The 15,513-nt window shown below is 34.8% G+C and overlaps 1 protein-coding gene across 3 annotated transcripts in view; it reads left to right on the plus strand.

The window, feature by feature from the left end:
* Window positions 1–2,240: 2,240 nt before the first annotated feature.
* Window positions 2,241–15,513, plus strand: part of LOC102236009 (LIM and senescent cell antigen-like-containing domain protein 1) — a 36,585-nt gene continuing 23,312 nt past the window's right edge. The window contains exon 1 of one of the 3 annotated variants that reach the window (XM_023337076.1): window positions 2,241–2,407. In XM_023337076.1, coding sequence (XP_023192844.1) covers window positions 2,379–2,407 — 29 coding nt within the window. In that variant the 5' untranslated portion in view covers window positions 2,241–2,378. Of the gene's footprint in view, window positions 2,408–6,900; window positions 6,977–9,668; window positions 9,921–15,513 lie in introns of those variants that run through there. The other 2 variants (XM_023337077.1, XM_023337074.1) reach the window with 2 other exon arrangements.

Here is a 15,513-nt window from a genome sequence, read left to right on the forward strand (position 1 = left end):
AAGTTTCACCACTTGCGACAAAATGACATAGAGAGCAACTATGTCATTTTGAAATCCATCTGACATGAAGTACAACAAACCAAGAAAAAAACAGAAACATCAGGCTACTGGTCACTAATGATCAAACAACACAAATTCAAAGTAGTTCAGAACAGTGGTATTTTGACACTTTAACAATTTCAACTCAGAGCCGGGAACAAGTTGCAACAACTGAGTCAGGGGTCTCAAACTCCAGGCCTCGAGAGCCGCAGTCCTGCAGTTTTTAGATGTGCCACAGGTACAAAACACTGGAAAGAAATGACTTAATGGCCTCCTCCTTGTGTAGATCAGTTTTCCAGAACCGTAATGACCTAATTATTCTGTCAGGTGTGGTGCAGCAGAGGCACATCTAAAAGTTGCAGGACTGCGGCCCTCGAGGACTGGAGTTTGAGACCCCTGAACTGAGTGAAGCTGACACCCCACCCACGTCGAACTTAACTCGGCACGGACCGCGCACGCCGCCGTTTACACATACGTCCAGTTTGTGTAAACGGCGGTTACTGCTGTTTTCAAAGCCCCCCAGGTCCCGCTTTCTCCAGCTCTCATCAGAAGCGATAAAGGGTTGGATCCCTGATTTCTGCCTCCCGCTGACCCCCCTTGACGCTCCGCCCCTGGACTCCTTATGACTTTTTTTAACGATGCTTTTAATCTGGCTCCATAGAGTGCTTGCCACACTCAGATTATATTTACTAAAACTGGTGAAAACCATTTGTTTTTTCCACTTTACTAATATGTACTATTTTATACTTACCTGTTGCATAAAATCGAAATAAAACACATTTAAGTATGTGGTTAAATGTGGAAACATTTTAGGGGGTGTTAATACTTTTATAAAGCCCTGCTGTGTGTGCATGGAAGATAAATTTATGCTTCATGTTATGAAGTCATCTTCCAGGGGAAATTTTATATGGGCCTGCCTTTTAAGGAAATAAATGTGGTTCTGGAATTATGACGTAGTCGGGGGAGGAAATGACAAATAATCGCCCGTGAATACAGCTGGACGTGAAACTCAACAGTACGTTTTTGTCTCTAGAGAGCTGCTGTAGCATTTTTATCGTCAACGTGTTATATCCTTACATTTTAGGACATGCATGAAGTTTTTCTTTACATACATATGTATAAATGTGTTTAAAAATAAATGGAAAGGATCCATGAGATGTTTCTGCAAGCCGCACACCCGCCATATTGAAATTCTGCACGGATTTCCAACGCTCAAGAAAAGGGAATAAAGTCAGATTTTTCGTTTTCTTGCAAAGCAGGAGTGTAAAAACAGAGGAAGTAAAGCAGTGGACAACAACAACATGTCAGCGGAACTGCCGATATGTTCACACACACACACAAGCACATCTTGTAATTACTTTTGGCAGGTGGGAATTATAGTTTCCTGCCAGTAAATATCTCAAAAGTAAGTCAGTCGAAAAGCTCTGAGTGAATTTTTAAAGCTCCTCCTGATGTGCAGAAAAAAAATGAAATCAACTTCCTCTGGTTTTCAAAATAAAATGAAAGCCTAGATGGTACGAGGGAGAAAGTCAATCCAATCCATTCAGGATTTTTTTTAAATATTTTGTAAGATGCTACAGTTTAATTTTAAGCAGTAACATTTCTGAGCTAAATCTTAAAATTTGAGGGGGGTTTTCTAGCAAATTTTCTTATTAAACTCAGAATTTTCCACGTTTTTTCTGGAAAATTTCAGACAGTCTAAAAATGTCAGAGTTTTTTTGGCAGGAATTTACTTTTCTTTTTTTTTTTTTAGCTACAATTGCCCTAATGCGGCGCTATATTAAAATCCAATAGTTTTTGTAGTAAAACTTATGTGAGGATTCATTTGGATTATTGAACAGCATGGTCTCACAGTTTCATAGTTCACTTATTGTCCCACATAGAGCAATAACCATTATTTGAAAACAGGATTATTGTTTACATGTAAAATGTATGTATTTGATCAAATATATTAACTATTTAAACAGTGCCTTAATATCTGTAATATCTAAAAGTAAATAAATCAAATAAATAAACTATGTCGCCTGTTGATTCGTATGGACATTTTGTTTATCATATGCTCAATTTAACTTAGTCCTTGCCTTAAATTGACCTTTTCAGCGAAGGAACCAAAGCTGCATATTTCTGCTTTTATTTTGAAGGTCATCCAAACGGAAGTACAGTCCGCCGTGTCCTGTGGTTGGTGGAGATAGGCGGGGCCCGTCCTAATTATACGCCATTCTGTGCCTAAGAGAAAAAGCAGCTCTAACTGTACAGTAAATACAAGAGAGGAGCACATCTGGACGTCTGCCGCTGAGGCCGAAATACACACATCTGGTCCGAGAGAGCGAGGAGGAGCGATGCTCGGACTCACGGAGATGACTAACGGGTAAGTTAGCTGCTTAGCTTTTTTTTTTATCTTAACAATTATTTTTGCTCCGAAAAAGTTAGGAAGTTAAAAAAAAAATACGCTAGAGGGAAAGAAATTGACTTCCAGTACTTGTTTGTTTATCACAAACCAGCAATGGATATGTGTCCATGCTAAAAAATAAACGTAGGTGTAGAGTAGAAAAATGTTTAATCACAGAGTTTTAGCTAAGCTCTCATTAATTTATCTCCAATCTGAACTTGACCCTGGCGCCCCCCAGCGTTACAATGAGGGAACAGCGGCTTTATGCGGGTTAAAAAGCGATACATATTAAAAACCTATTGATCGAGAACTAATGAAATTAAAACTACAACGTTGCAAACAATAGCAATTAAATATTATTATGTGAAAAAACCTAAAATAAACATTCAAATCAGGATAATCACGATCTAGATTGACAAAAATAAGAGACTTTTAACATTATGAACATGCAAGCATATTAAATAAATTTTAGTCTATGCTAATTAAATCTGAAAACGTCATATTTGTATGGAGTGCAGCTAAAATTAAATGTGATGCTCTGAATAGTGATTAAAATAGAATTGTACATTATTGTAAATGTTTTTTTTTAGTATTATTTGAATGAATAATCAAAAAGTAATTCCCTTACAGAACTTATACAATTTTAGTTATTTCTGTATGTACTTGAAGACATAAACACTTAATCGTTTGCTTAAAAAATCCAGAGGAAGATAAATCTTTGTTTATGTCATAAATTGCAACACAAATAATCAACCTGATGCTTTTTTTCCCTCTTTTAATTGTGACACTGTTTGGTGTTGTGATACACATCTGGAGGTCTGGTGATGTGATGGAAATATCAAGGATATAGTCTTTGACCCTGTAACTTGCAGTATTCTACATAATTTTTATGGAAAAGTGTAATTTCTTTGTGTCAAGCTGCACTCCAAGATTAAAACGAAGGAGTGAATCTGTTGGTTTTCTTTTAAAAACCATCGGATCCTTCTCCTCCCTGCTTAGGAATGTCCTCTAAAAAGCAACTGGACAGTAGTCCGTGTTTTCCAAACCACTTCCTGACAGTCCGGTCTCCCGGGACGGCCACTCAAAACAGCCTTTTTCCTTCTTTCACCATTGTGAATTTCTCTCTGTCAGAATTAGCTGGAGCTCTCACTGAAGGCAAGTCTGTATAAGCCTAGAGATTGCTGCATTAATCTGATCCAGCGCTGTGTTGATACAACCCCAGCTTAAGCTGATGTCTGGGCCTCCAGCACAGACTTGTCCTTGTTTGGAAGTTCGGAGATGGGGGATTTGAGCGCGAGCGCCAACACCATAACACAGACATCGAATGAATGGTTGCCTTTATCATCTGGAAGAAAAATTAATGTGCTGATTAAGCTTTTACTGTAAAACTCTGGTCACTACTTTTTATAGATTTAGTCAGCATGTCTGCTTTTATGTTACTTTACTGTCATAATTATAAAGAAAACATGTTTTAAGACTGTAAACAATCTTCAGAAACCACAAAAATAATAATCACAGTGTTAGTTTGCATCAGAAACATTAATGTCTTAAAGAAATGTATCTGTTAGAAATAAAAATGGATCCATAAATACTAGAACAATCTACTTTTTCAGCAGGAGATTGTCCTAATAGCAAAAACACCGTAGTATTTTCACCTGCAGATTAAACATTTTGATATTATTCCAGAAAATAAATAACATGAAATAACCTAGAGATGTTGAAATTGAGTTTAGTGTTCTTGAAAAACCAAATAGATGCTTAATCATTCACAACTTAATCAGCTAAAAGTAAAACATCAACATCAATTTATTATTTATTTTTATTTAATTTCCCCTTGGGATTAATAAAGTATTTTAAAATTTGAATTTGAATCAAGTCTATGTAAATATTAACTGTGCTTACACCGCACCACCCACAGGGGGCGCCCGTTCTCATTGAATGGACATGCAGACGAGACACAGAAAACATAGAAAACAAATTAATCTGGAGTCACTCTGTGGGATTATCAAATATTGATGGCAAAATCTTTAATTTTGAGAGAAAAATAGGTCAAAAGGAACTTAAATAATTTTTCTGTAGTCATTCAGTGTGACAAACATTGACTGTTTCAAAACTCCCACAAACAAAGTTTTCTTCCTCCTCCTCTCCCTCTTTTCATCATCCGACCTTAATAATTATTGTCTACAACTACAATCAAGCAGTCTAGCATCTTTTATCATGTATCGTAGGGCTGAAATAATGACTGATTGAATCTGATTATTGAAATAATCTTAAACTAATTTAGTAATCAATCATTTACTGGAGTCAGAAAAGCCAATTTAGCTGAAAGAACAACACAATCAGAGCAGAAATTTACCCAAAACTGTCCAAAAATATTGAAAAAATCTTTGTAAATATGTTGTACCCAGAAATCCTCAAGTGGCAAAGTTTTAGCTTCACTTAGTTCAAATAATAAAATAAAATTAAAACAAATTTCCTATTTGGCACCTTTTACTGTCTAATTGTAAATTGATTCATTCATAAAATAATCAACAGATTAGCCCTATTCTGGATTAATGCTAAGCACAAAGAGACAAGCTTTTCATATGTTAAAAGTGTTTTTTTCTATAATAAAGAAATTCTATGTTGTTGCATTTTAGACAATAAATGTTCATTTCCTTATTTGAAAAAGGAATGTAATTATTTCTTAAGGAATTTTTCATATTGTATAAAATAAGTTTTGAGGTCAAATGAAAAGTTTACGGATAATAAAATTTGGCATTTTATTATCCGATTAATTGTCAGAAAAATACATTTTTAGTTGCAAAATAGTATAACAGGAGTTACTGTCTGAGTCTGACATGTTCAAGTCCTGTCGGATTTTAGAAATGTGCGTGTGTGTGTGTGTGTTTAGCTTTGATCACGTGTCAAACTCAAGGCCCAGGGGCCAAATCTGGCCCACAGTTCCTTTTTTTGTGGCCCTCTTGACTCCAAATTACATCAGTAAGTCCCTCCAATTTTTCACAAATCCGCAAAATTCACACAAAATCAGCAAATCCCCCAATTTTTTCTGATCCTATTGCAAATGTTTCTCAAAGTTGGTCAAAAAACGTTGGGTTTAAGTGACTGCTGCCTCAGCAAGTTATAGTCTGTGACCAGTATGTCGAGTAATATAAAGTCACGGTTTACATCATACATTAGCGCAAATATCATAAAAATTCCTTACAAATATTTGTATAAATCAACATGAACATCTTCTGTACATCCTGCAACATAATAATAAATAAATACTTCCCCTGTTTTTCTAAGAGGAAGAGTTTGGTCAGACATTCAAGACACACCCATGACGACAGATTTAATCATTATCCCTTCAAATGAATGTTTCCAGCTGACGCGACTTTCCTGAGAATAACTCGTTTGTTTAGTCATTGGATGATTTTCTTTTCCTCCTCGTTTTCAGCTCCATTTAACTCTTTAAAACTCACCGGAAAAACAACAAATGGCCTGAAACAAAACCACACACAACATCCTTGAAAAGGATTGAATTTCAATAAGATGTTTTCAATCTAACATTTGAGTAAAAGGCTAAATTTGGAAAACATTAAAAACGGATTTATAAAGATAATTTTAAAAAAAATCCTCACTGTCTGAAGTTAAATCGGACAAAATTTCTCTTGTTTTAGGTCAGTTAGAAATACAAAAATTATTTATTTTTGCTGAATAGCAGAAAACATATTTTTATTTGTTATTTTTTGTAACTTTCTCAGACCAGTCAGGTGTAAGGTGAGACATTTCAAAACATAAAATTTTGTTATGTTTTACTTCGGCTTTTTACAGGATTAAGTTATATAAAATAGTGTTCATAGTGGTGCTGGAAAAGTTTGAAAACTTACCTTGAAAATGCTTGAATTTCAATAAGATGCTTTCAATCTAACATTTGAATAAAAGGCTTACTGTTGATGACAGATATTTAAAGATTCTTTTTTTTTAAATATCGTCACTGTCTGAAGTTAAATCAGACCAAATTTCACTTGTTTTAGCTCAGTTAGAATAACCAAAATTATTTATTTTCACTAAATGCCAGAAAACGTGGTGAGAATATATTTTATTGTTATTCTTTGGTAACTTTATCGGGCCAGGTGTAGGGTTAGACATTTCAAAACATAAAATTTTGTCATATTTCCCTGCTGTACAATGTAGAATACAGGAAAAAGTTGTATCATAAAATAGTCTTATTTTATTCATTGTGGTCCTGGAAAAGTTTGAAAACATACCTTGAAAATGCTTGAAAAAATTGTACTGTGGAAAAAGTTTACAAACCCTGAATATGAGACATTTTTGTCTGGATTCTTTGCCAAGATATCTTACTCAGACTAACAGAACTGTTGGGTCAAATATTACACACACGCACACGCACACCCCCACACACACGGCCACACACACACACCCCACTGCAAACAGGAAGTGATGTGGCCATGCCAGATAAATGCAGTGGGAGTGTTAGTGGTGACAGCAAACAGGACTGTAGAAGCATCTGAAACATCTTTCTGAAATTCTGACAGATTACAGGTAAGAAGTGAAATTCACCGTTTTCTCTCTCTTTAAGGCAACATTAAATCTCTTTCACACACACAGATCACGCTTATTGAACTGTTTGAACGTCACTTTTAAAACTTTTTATGCTTTCGCACTCTTGTGTGTACTTCCTCTTAGTGCAACAGCATGGTTTGCTTTACGCCTGCAGAATGATGATTGCAAATGGCTGCAGCAGAAGATCAGTAATCCAATTTCAGGTTAAAAGAGAATAAAATCTAACTCAATTTGCACAGAAAGTTTGCAAAACAGATATATCTGTGGTTCTAGATTAAGTAAATACAGAAATGTCTCAGTTTATGTGATATTTTACTATCTTTCTAAGTGCACAATGACCATAGTAAAAAATTTTTGGGATGTTTTAAGACAAAATATTGAATTGGATGCAGTGGCTGTAATACCAGTGATGACCACATAGGGGCAGTAAGCTAAAGGAAATAGGGTTGTTTTTGATGTCTGGTTATTGATAAATGAGATTTATCACAGATTTAAAATTTTAAAACAAAATGCAGCATCTTTGTTTTCACCTTGTAATTCTCTGCAGAGTACATAAAACGTTCTAATTTTAACATCTCATTTGATAATATTTACAGATGATAAATTAATTAATTGCCAGTTTTCTTGCATATTGGAACATGTGATTTGCTCCAGGATGTTAATCTGGCATTAAAGTTGAACTTTCTCGCTGCGTGTCAGCGACATGTGGAATCCTGAGCAGGTCAAGGCAAGCAGGTGAACGGCAATGTGTTTATTGGCTACATACCTGTCTGCGCATACCAAGGTGATGCATAGTGAAACTCTGACAGCAGCAATTTAACAAGTCTGCCCACCTGAAATTATAGGTTCACTTTAAATCTGCACCGTCAGCAGAGATGAACTGCAGGAAAGTAATCGCAGGGATCATGAGGTGATTTCCGTCTTCAGGACGAAAAAGTTTGGTATTAAGATTTTAAAAATGTTCATACACACAACAATCAGTTTGAATAAAGTAAATAAAATAAACCGCTGCTCTTCTGTTGATGAGATGTTCTCTGTCGCAATTAATCACATGATAAAATTAGAATGAGCTTAAGTGGTTAAATGAAAAGTGCGCAGAACGTGCCCTTTTTTTTTTAGCCAACTATTTGATTAATCATCAGAATAATCAATTACTAACATAATAGTTGCAACCCTGGTTCTCATATAAATGAACATTCAGCTGTCTAGTCTTTAGAAAAGTGAAAGTATTGTGTTGCCTGTGAGTGAAAGAGGAGCAGTTGTTCTCAAAACGTTGCGATGAATTATTCATCAGTTGACATTTTGTATTTCAGTCTTTTATTGTTTCTGCTGAGACGTTTTCTCAGTTCACAAGAGGAGCAGATGGCAAGTTTTTAACACTTGGTTAATTTATCTGCTGCTTCTAAATGTTTTTAAACAACATCACCATGGTTACTCAGAACGCCCGAAGAAATATGAGTAAAATAATGTAAAGATATGTATGATGGCCTATGAGGGCCAATGTAGATAAGAATAAAATAGGAATAAATTTCTGCTAAAAAAAAAATCTAAAATGTTTAGATTAATCTCAGAAATTTTCTCCAAAAACAAGGGGATTTCTGAATTTGAAAAGTCCAAAATTTGCTAGCAAAAAATCTAAAATGTTTAGATTAATCTCAGAAAATTTCTAGAAAAACGAGGAAATGTTTGCGCTCCAAAAGTCAAAAATGCATTAGAAAAAATTCAGAAATTTTGAGATCAATCTGAGATATTTTCTAGAAAAATACATCGACATTTCTGTTTCAAAAGTCAAAAATTTCAGAAGTTGTTTGAGTTTGAAATGTTGAAAATGTTTGACTTTTGAAACTCATTAATTTTCATGTTTTTCTGGAGAATTTCTGAGATTTACCTCAGAAATTCAAAGTTTCTGAAGTTTTGAGATGAATGAGAGTACATCAATTCATCAAATCTCAAAATTTCTCAGGTTGAGAAATTTCCAGATGAATTTGTTAGAAACTCAAATTGAGTTTCCAGCAAATTTTAGATTTTTTTTTTAAACAATGACATTCTCTCATTTCTTGAGAATAATCTCAACATTTCCCAGTTTTTGCTAGCAGTGTTTTGACGCTTCGGACTCAGAAATCCTCTTGATTTCCTCCCCTTGAGATTAATCTAAAATTTCAGATTTTTTATTTTTCCATAAATTCTTTGACTTTTCAAACTCAGATATTTCCTTATTTTTTCTATAAATTTTCTGAGCTTAATCTCAACATTTCTTGAGTTTTTGCTTGCAGATTTCTGACATTTCGAACTCAGAAATTCCCTTATTTTTCTACAAAACCTCTGAGATAATCTAAAAATTTCAGATTTTTTTTCTAGCATTTTTTTACTTTTGGATCTCAAAAGTTTCAGTCTTTTTTTTTGGCAGAAATCTAGTCCTATTTGGATGATTCAACCAACTTCTTGACAGTTTTGGAAACTGTCCACTCTGCATTTTCTCTGCCTTGTTTTTGTTTTTGAGAGAGCATCATAGCAGAGAGAGAAGTAGGCGGTGAACCCACACAGCTGAGGCAACAATCCCTTTCTCTGTCTCCTTTTCTGCGACTCCTTCCCCCTCTACCTGCTACAGGTGGGTGGGAGGAGGAGCCAGAAGTAGCTGATAGGTGTTCGGTGTTCGCGGTGCGAGCCCTGGGGTGTGTTTGAGGGAGGGCCAGAGAGCAGCAGCACAAGACCTTGCTTTATCATTTGGATCCAACATTTACGTTGGTAGTGTTGTTGTTAGAGCGGACAGGGGGTTTCAGCTGAGGAAGGAAGGGAGGGAGAGGCAGAGCGGCGACGGGGAGATGAAGTCTCTGAGGCTGAAGGAGTTGTCCAACTCAGATTTGTACAGGCGAAGGCAGGAGAGGCCAGACAGCTATGGAGGGCTGGCCAGAGACAGCCTCAGGTGAGTGGAGGCCTTTAAGAAACTTCATTTTCTGCCAACAAGAGGATGAGATCCAGTTAGAAATGCTGCTATGACCCGTCAGTAATGATTATTTTCTTTGCATCTGTTTAGAAATAAATGTGGAGAAAATGAAGGTCTCCCAGTGTGTACCAACATGCAGTAAGGCAATTAATCGAACTCATCGTGATTAATCGAGTTTTGAAATAATTGTCAACTAATTTAGTAACTGATTAATCGCTAACTGTATTGTACAGACTCTAATATTCAGTTTATTTAATAGGAACAGACACATGTTAACATAGACAAACTGAATAAAACAGTTTGTATCATGGTTTTTATAGCGTAATCTAATTTGCAGCACTTGTCCCTAAACAATATATTTAAAAATGAATAAGAAGTTACATTTTTAGTAGTAATTTAAAATGATAAAACATATTGACAACATGTATGTTTTCAGTAAATATGTGATTTGCTGAAAAAAAAACACTTTTAAAGCAGTAATTAACCGAAAGCTGAACAAAAAAATATAAACATTTAGCATTTTAGATGAAAAACTTTCCCTATGTTCTGCCCATAACTTCTCAAACGTCATAGTTTTAGCTCCACCTGGTTCAAATTCTGTTAAATTCTCCTATTAAGCACCTTTTGTTGGTAAGTTGCTTATTGGTTAATTGGAAAAATAATCAACAAATTAGCCCTACACTTTAATGATGTTAAATGAAGCAAATATGGTTTATTTAAATAGTTATTTAGCTGCAGAGTCCAAATTAAAAGAAGCTGCAAAACATGTAAGATGGTAACTCTGAACTATGGAAACCAAAGGAGTAAATTGGTGAAAAAAATCCAGATTTTACAGAAATTAAATCCTCTAAAACAGAAATTTTAGTTATTACATAACATTGATTTATTGCCTCATTTTACTTGAAACCTTCACCTGTTTCTAAAGTCAACTGAGTTGTTTAATCATCTCTCAACATTATCTTATTGTTTCAAATATAATTATCATATTTTTATTTTAAGAAATTCACTTAATGTGTCGGATGAATCTGTCCAGCGTTTTGAACCTTAGCGGTCGCTGGCCGTCAGTTTTGCTTTTATTAGGTTGAGCTGATTGAACAATTGAGTTGTTTTTATAAATCATTGAAACATCCTTGAAGATAAGTCCTTACCTGTCTGCTGCGTATTGACCAGAACTGATAAGTTGCTACCTGAGTGGAGGGTTTGATCAGTGAACACCGCAGCTGATGGTTGAACTCTCCTGAATGGAGTTCAGTAGTGTCAGAAGACTTTTGCAATATTTGTTTGCACAATATGATACCGTCAGCCTCTCTCTGATGTTCTGTTCGTTGTGAAACCCCCTCTCTTTCGCCACACCTTTCCACCCCTGTGTGTGTCAGAGACGGATCCTGAAGAGGCCTGAGGAATGTTGTAATTTCAGGAATGTGGACATAAAGATGGAGCTCTGCTCCAGGGTGTCCCCGGTTAACCCGCTAATGCTTTCTGGTGCATACGCAGTGATGAGGAAGTTTTATTTTTGTTTGTTTGTTATATTTTTAACAAGTAAGTTTAACATGGTGTGCAAAAAGTATTTCAATACTTTCAATACCTTAGTCAGTTGAGATAATGTATCTTTACACGAGCACGTTATAAAGTAACTAAATTATTGAGATCTAGCCTAAGTAAGACAGGGTTGATGGGAACTACTTTTTCTTCCGCCTGGTAAGTGTAAGGACGTGCTGCTGATACTCAGAAATGAACACATTGGCATATCATAAAAGAAGTGACATGGAGCTATTTCAGCTTTCATTTTATAGTAGTTCTTAATAATAAAACAATAATTTATTTAGTTGGGTTATTTCTTTACTAATTGCCTTTTTTTTTTACTTGTAACACCATTTTCACATATTTTGTATGATTTTTCTACTGAATTAAAATAGTTTAGCTATAGCAAACGAGATTGCTGTCTCAATGTCCTTCTGGGGTTAAAATGAATACATTAGAGTACATTGTGTTCTTTTTATAAAGCCAAAATATGGACTACAACATTTTTTTGTAGATCTAAAACAAATTAAGTGTCTTTGCACATAGTATGGCATCGGTATTGCCGACACCAGCTTAAATTTTACTTGATATTGGATCGGAAAGAAATTCTGTTGTATCGAACGTCACTACTACTACAAAAATTTAAATATTAACCATGCGATTGAGTTAATCAATGTAGCTGATTCTAATCTCATTGTGTGAGATATCAGCCATTTCAAGTCACACTTTAATAGAAATGTCATGTCAGCATCAGGTCCCACAGCTTGCATCTTTTGATTTAGCCATCTGACCATGGAAGATCAAATTAAGGAAATGTTTTCATCCATAGCAGAGGAAAACATGCCAAGAATTATCTGGATACACAAACTAGTATTGTCTCTGCAATTATTACATGTGCTACATGTCAACTGTTTAAATATTAAATTATAATTTCCAGTACACTCTGCCAACTGTACAAGTATATAAGTTCATGTTTTTTATTCTTTCATTGACAATAATCCATTTGGACATAGTCTGTTTTAATTATGTGAAGAGATTTTGTTAAGCAAGTGATTTCTTTTTTTGTGCTTGAAATAAGAAAATTTTACTTAGATAAATAAGTTTGCTTTGTAAATATTTATTATAGTTTCTAGTATATATTTACTCATAATAAGTAATATTTTCTTAGTATCAAACTTTTATATCTTACTGAGATAACTAAGAACAAAAACACTTAAAATAAGAAAAATATTCTAACAAAAAAACCTCTTGGTGAGAAAAATTGTCTTGTCAGAAAAAAACGAGCATAAATCTTAATTTAAGATATTTAATCTTACTAAGATTTCACTTTTTGCAGTGCATAATGTATTGATAAAACTAATTAAACTGTTAAAATATCAATAAATAGCTCTTTGTTTCAGCATTCAATAAGTGATTCTTTAAATTAAATAATATTAATCATCTTTTCACACTGATCCATCAAGGACTTTGATTATTTTTGTGGGTTTTTTGTAATCAAAATCACAGATTTTGTGGTGCTAATTTAGAAGTACTTGTAAGGAATTTGTACAAAATTTGCCTTAATGTATGCTGTTAAATGTGACTTATTATTAATCGCCGTATCGGCTATAACTTGAGATCAAGTAAGGCTGAGGCAGCAGTCACTTGGACCCAATTTGGAGTCTAGAGGGCCACTTAAAAAGCTATGGCGGGCCAGATTTGGCCCCCGGGCCTTCAGTTTGACACATGTGGTCTATGGGTTTAGCTGATTGGCGATGTTTTGGCAAACTCCTTCTATTTTGAAATGTTATTGTTTTCTAGTCAAACTTTGTTCTTTTCTGACTTGCCTGCTGTCCTCCTTGGTTTTCAAGATACTGTTTGTTCAATAATGTTCTCCTTTACAGTTACGCAATACTTTGTTTTTGTCCATCACATACGATACTGATAAGGTTGCCTGTAAAATATTAAAAAAACAAAAAAACTCATCAGCGTTAGGAATGTTTTTCCAAAGCACTGTATGTCCAAGATTTGCTATTGAGAAAATAAATTCAGGCAGTTTAAGCTTTTTCTGATTTTAGTTTAATCTGTAACAGAAACTAAAGGTTAAAAAGTCCGTAAACTATTAAAGATAAAATAAATCTAACATGAGATGTTGTTATCCTCTGATGCACATGATTTCCTCCCCTGGAAATGAAATAGAAGTGGACCGCTGATGGTGCGGGTCAAAAGGTCCCTTGAGACCGATGTGCAGAACAATAGAAACATTAGTCATGTGTTGTGTTTGCCCAGTCACTGGTTCAGTATGTGGCTCAGTTTTTTACAATCGTGTAGCTGTCCATGCTCGTGTTAGCGCAAACGTACTTGATGCTCTGCCAAGGGTAGGAAAGTTTTGCCCCTGCAGCTCTCGTGTCTGTGTTGCCATGGCTGCTGTTGACTCTGGGAGAACAGGTGTGTGTGACCTGGGTGTGTTTGATTTGTGAGCCTTCAGCAGAGAAAAACAGACCCGTGACTTGAGTCTGCACACTTCAATACGCTGTATGCATGATCAAATCCATTAGGCCATGAGATAAGCTTCGATGAGAGCTGCTTTATGACGCATTTCAACTGGTTTGTTTCCTATTCTCTCCTTGCATTTTGACAGGAAATTATTTTTTACATTTTTTTTTAAAGATTGTTTGAAATTACAGCAGTATATGTGAAGGTTTCATACCAAATAGCTTTTCTAAAGAGCTTCAAAATGCATAAAACCATGATTATATTGATTTTTATCTTGCTTTTGTTTATTTTAGGTTGCACACTTGATTTCACTAATCCTTAAAATATGGCTGGAGTTTATATAGTGTGTTTATTTGAAAAGGCTCAGGAACCTGATCAATTTCTATTCTTAAAGATTAATGTAAAATGTCTTCCATCTCCACTGATAGAAGTTTATTAGGATTAAGATTTATTAATCTTTGAGAATGTGTTCTTGCATTATTATGCCATTAACATTATATTATTTGAAAATAATCTCAAAACATCAGTAGTATCATTTATCACAATCACTTCTGGGGCAATTTATCGTCAAGCAAAATTTGTTATCGTGACAGGTTTACCAATAATAATTAAAAATAACTTAAATTTCATGTTTTAAAGGGTGTAATGCTCCTGTTATTACACTGAGTTTCAATACATTTGGTTGTATCCACTCCCTGCTTCACAATCAATCATTGAAACTGTCGTGATCCCTGCGGTCCGGCACATTGTGCAGCTTTAGTTTGTTTTGTTTTTTTTATTGACTGGATGTCTAAGGAAATTATTGCAGAAAATGTGTCTCCTAAATCAGAAATGTCTGAAGAAGAAATGGCAGCGTTCCGAAGTAGTAAAAGTTTATTGCACCAACATTTTTTAGTAAAGTGTTGCAGGCCTGAACTTCAGAAACAAAGTTAACAAGACAAAACATGAAATATCTTCAGCTCACACTTGCTTCAGTAAAGTGAAAAACTGTTTTTCTATGACATTATTATCTGTCTAACGCTGCTTGTTAGTAATAAAGACAATCCTGGTTGATGGTATTCCCTGTCATTCCCAAAATGTGACATGGATGACCTGACCTTTGACCTGCATTGACTTGGAGAGAAGCCTATCTTGCAGAGGGAACTCCCCAGAGATGTTTTTGACCGTTGCTGGAGCTTTTTTAAGCCAAAGTTGACAAACATATTAACACATTTTCTCCATGTGTCTTCGTCTCAGCAGCAATAATAATCACATTGCTTCCCCTAACCATTTGGATTCTAAGTCTTTGTTTACAATTCTTCAAGTTCTTGCTAAGAAATGTATTTTGGTATGATGGACTTCACCATATGTTCCTACAGTGAGTATGTGGATTAATGGAAATACCGTGATTGCAAAATTGTGATTTTTCAATATTGGCAGAATATCGAAAAAGTTAATTTCTAACGGAAACACGTCTAGTTTTGGTAAAACCATCTCATCCTAGCGCAAAAACGTTTTTTTATCAAAAAACATAAACCCTTTTCGAAATTGCAGTGTTTCCATTAAACAAATTTATTTTCATTATTCCAATTTGCGC

The sequence above is a fragment of the Xiphophorus maculatus genome, chromosome 7 (genome assembly GCF_002775205.1).
Source record: "Xiphophorus maculatus strain JP 163 A chromosome 7, X_maculatus-5.0-male, whole genome shotgun sequence".
Taxonomy (NCBI): Eukaryota; Metazoa; Chordata; class Actinopteri; order Cyprinodontiformes; family Poeciliidae; genus Xiphophorus; species Xiphophorus maculatus.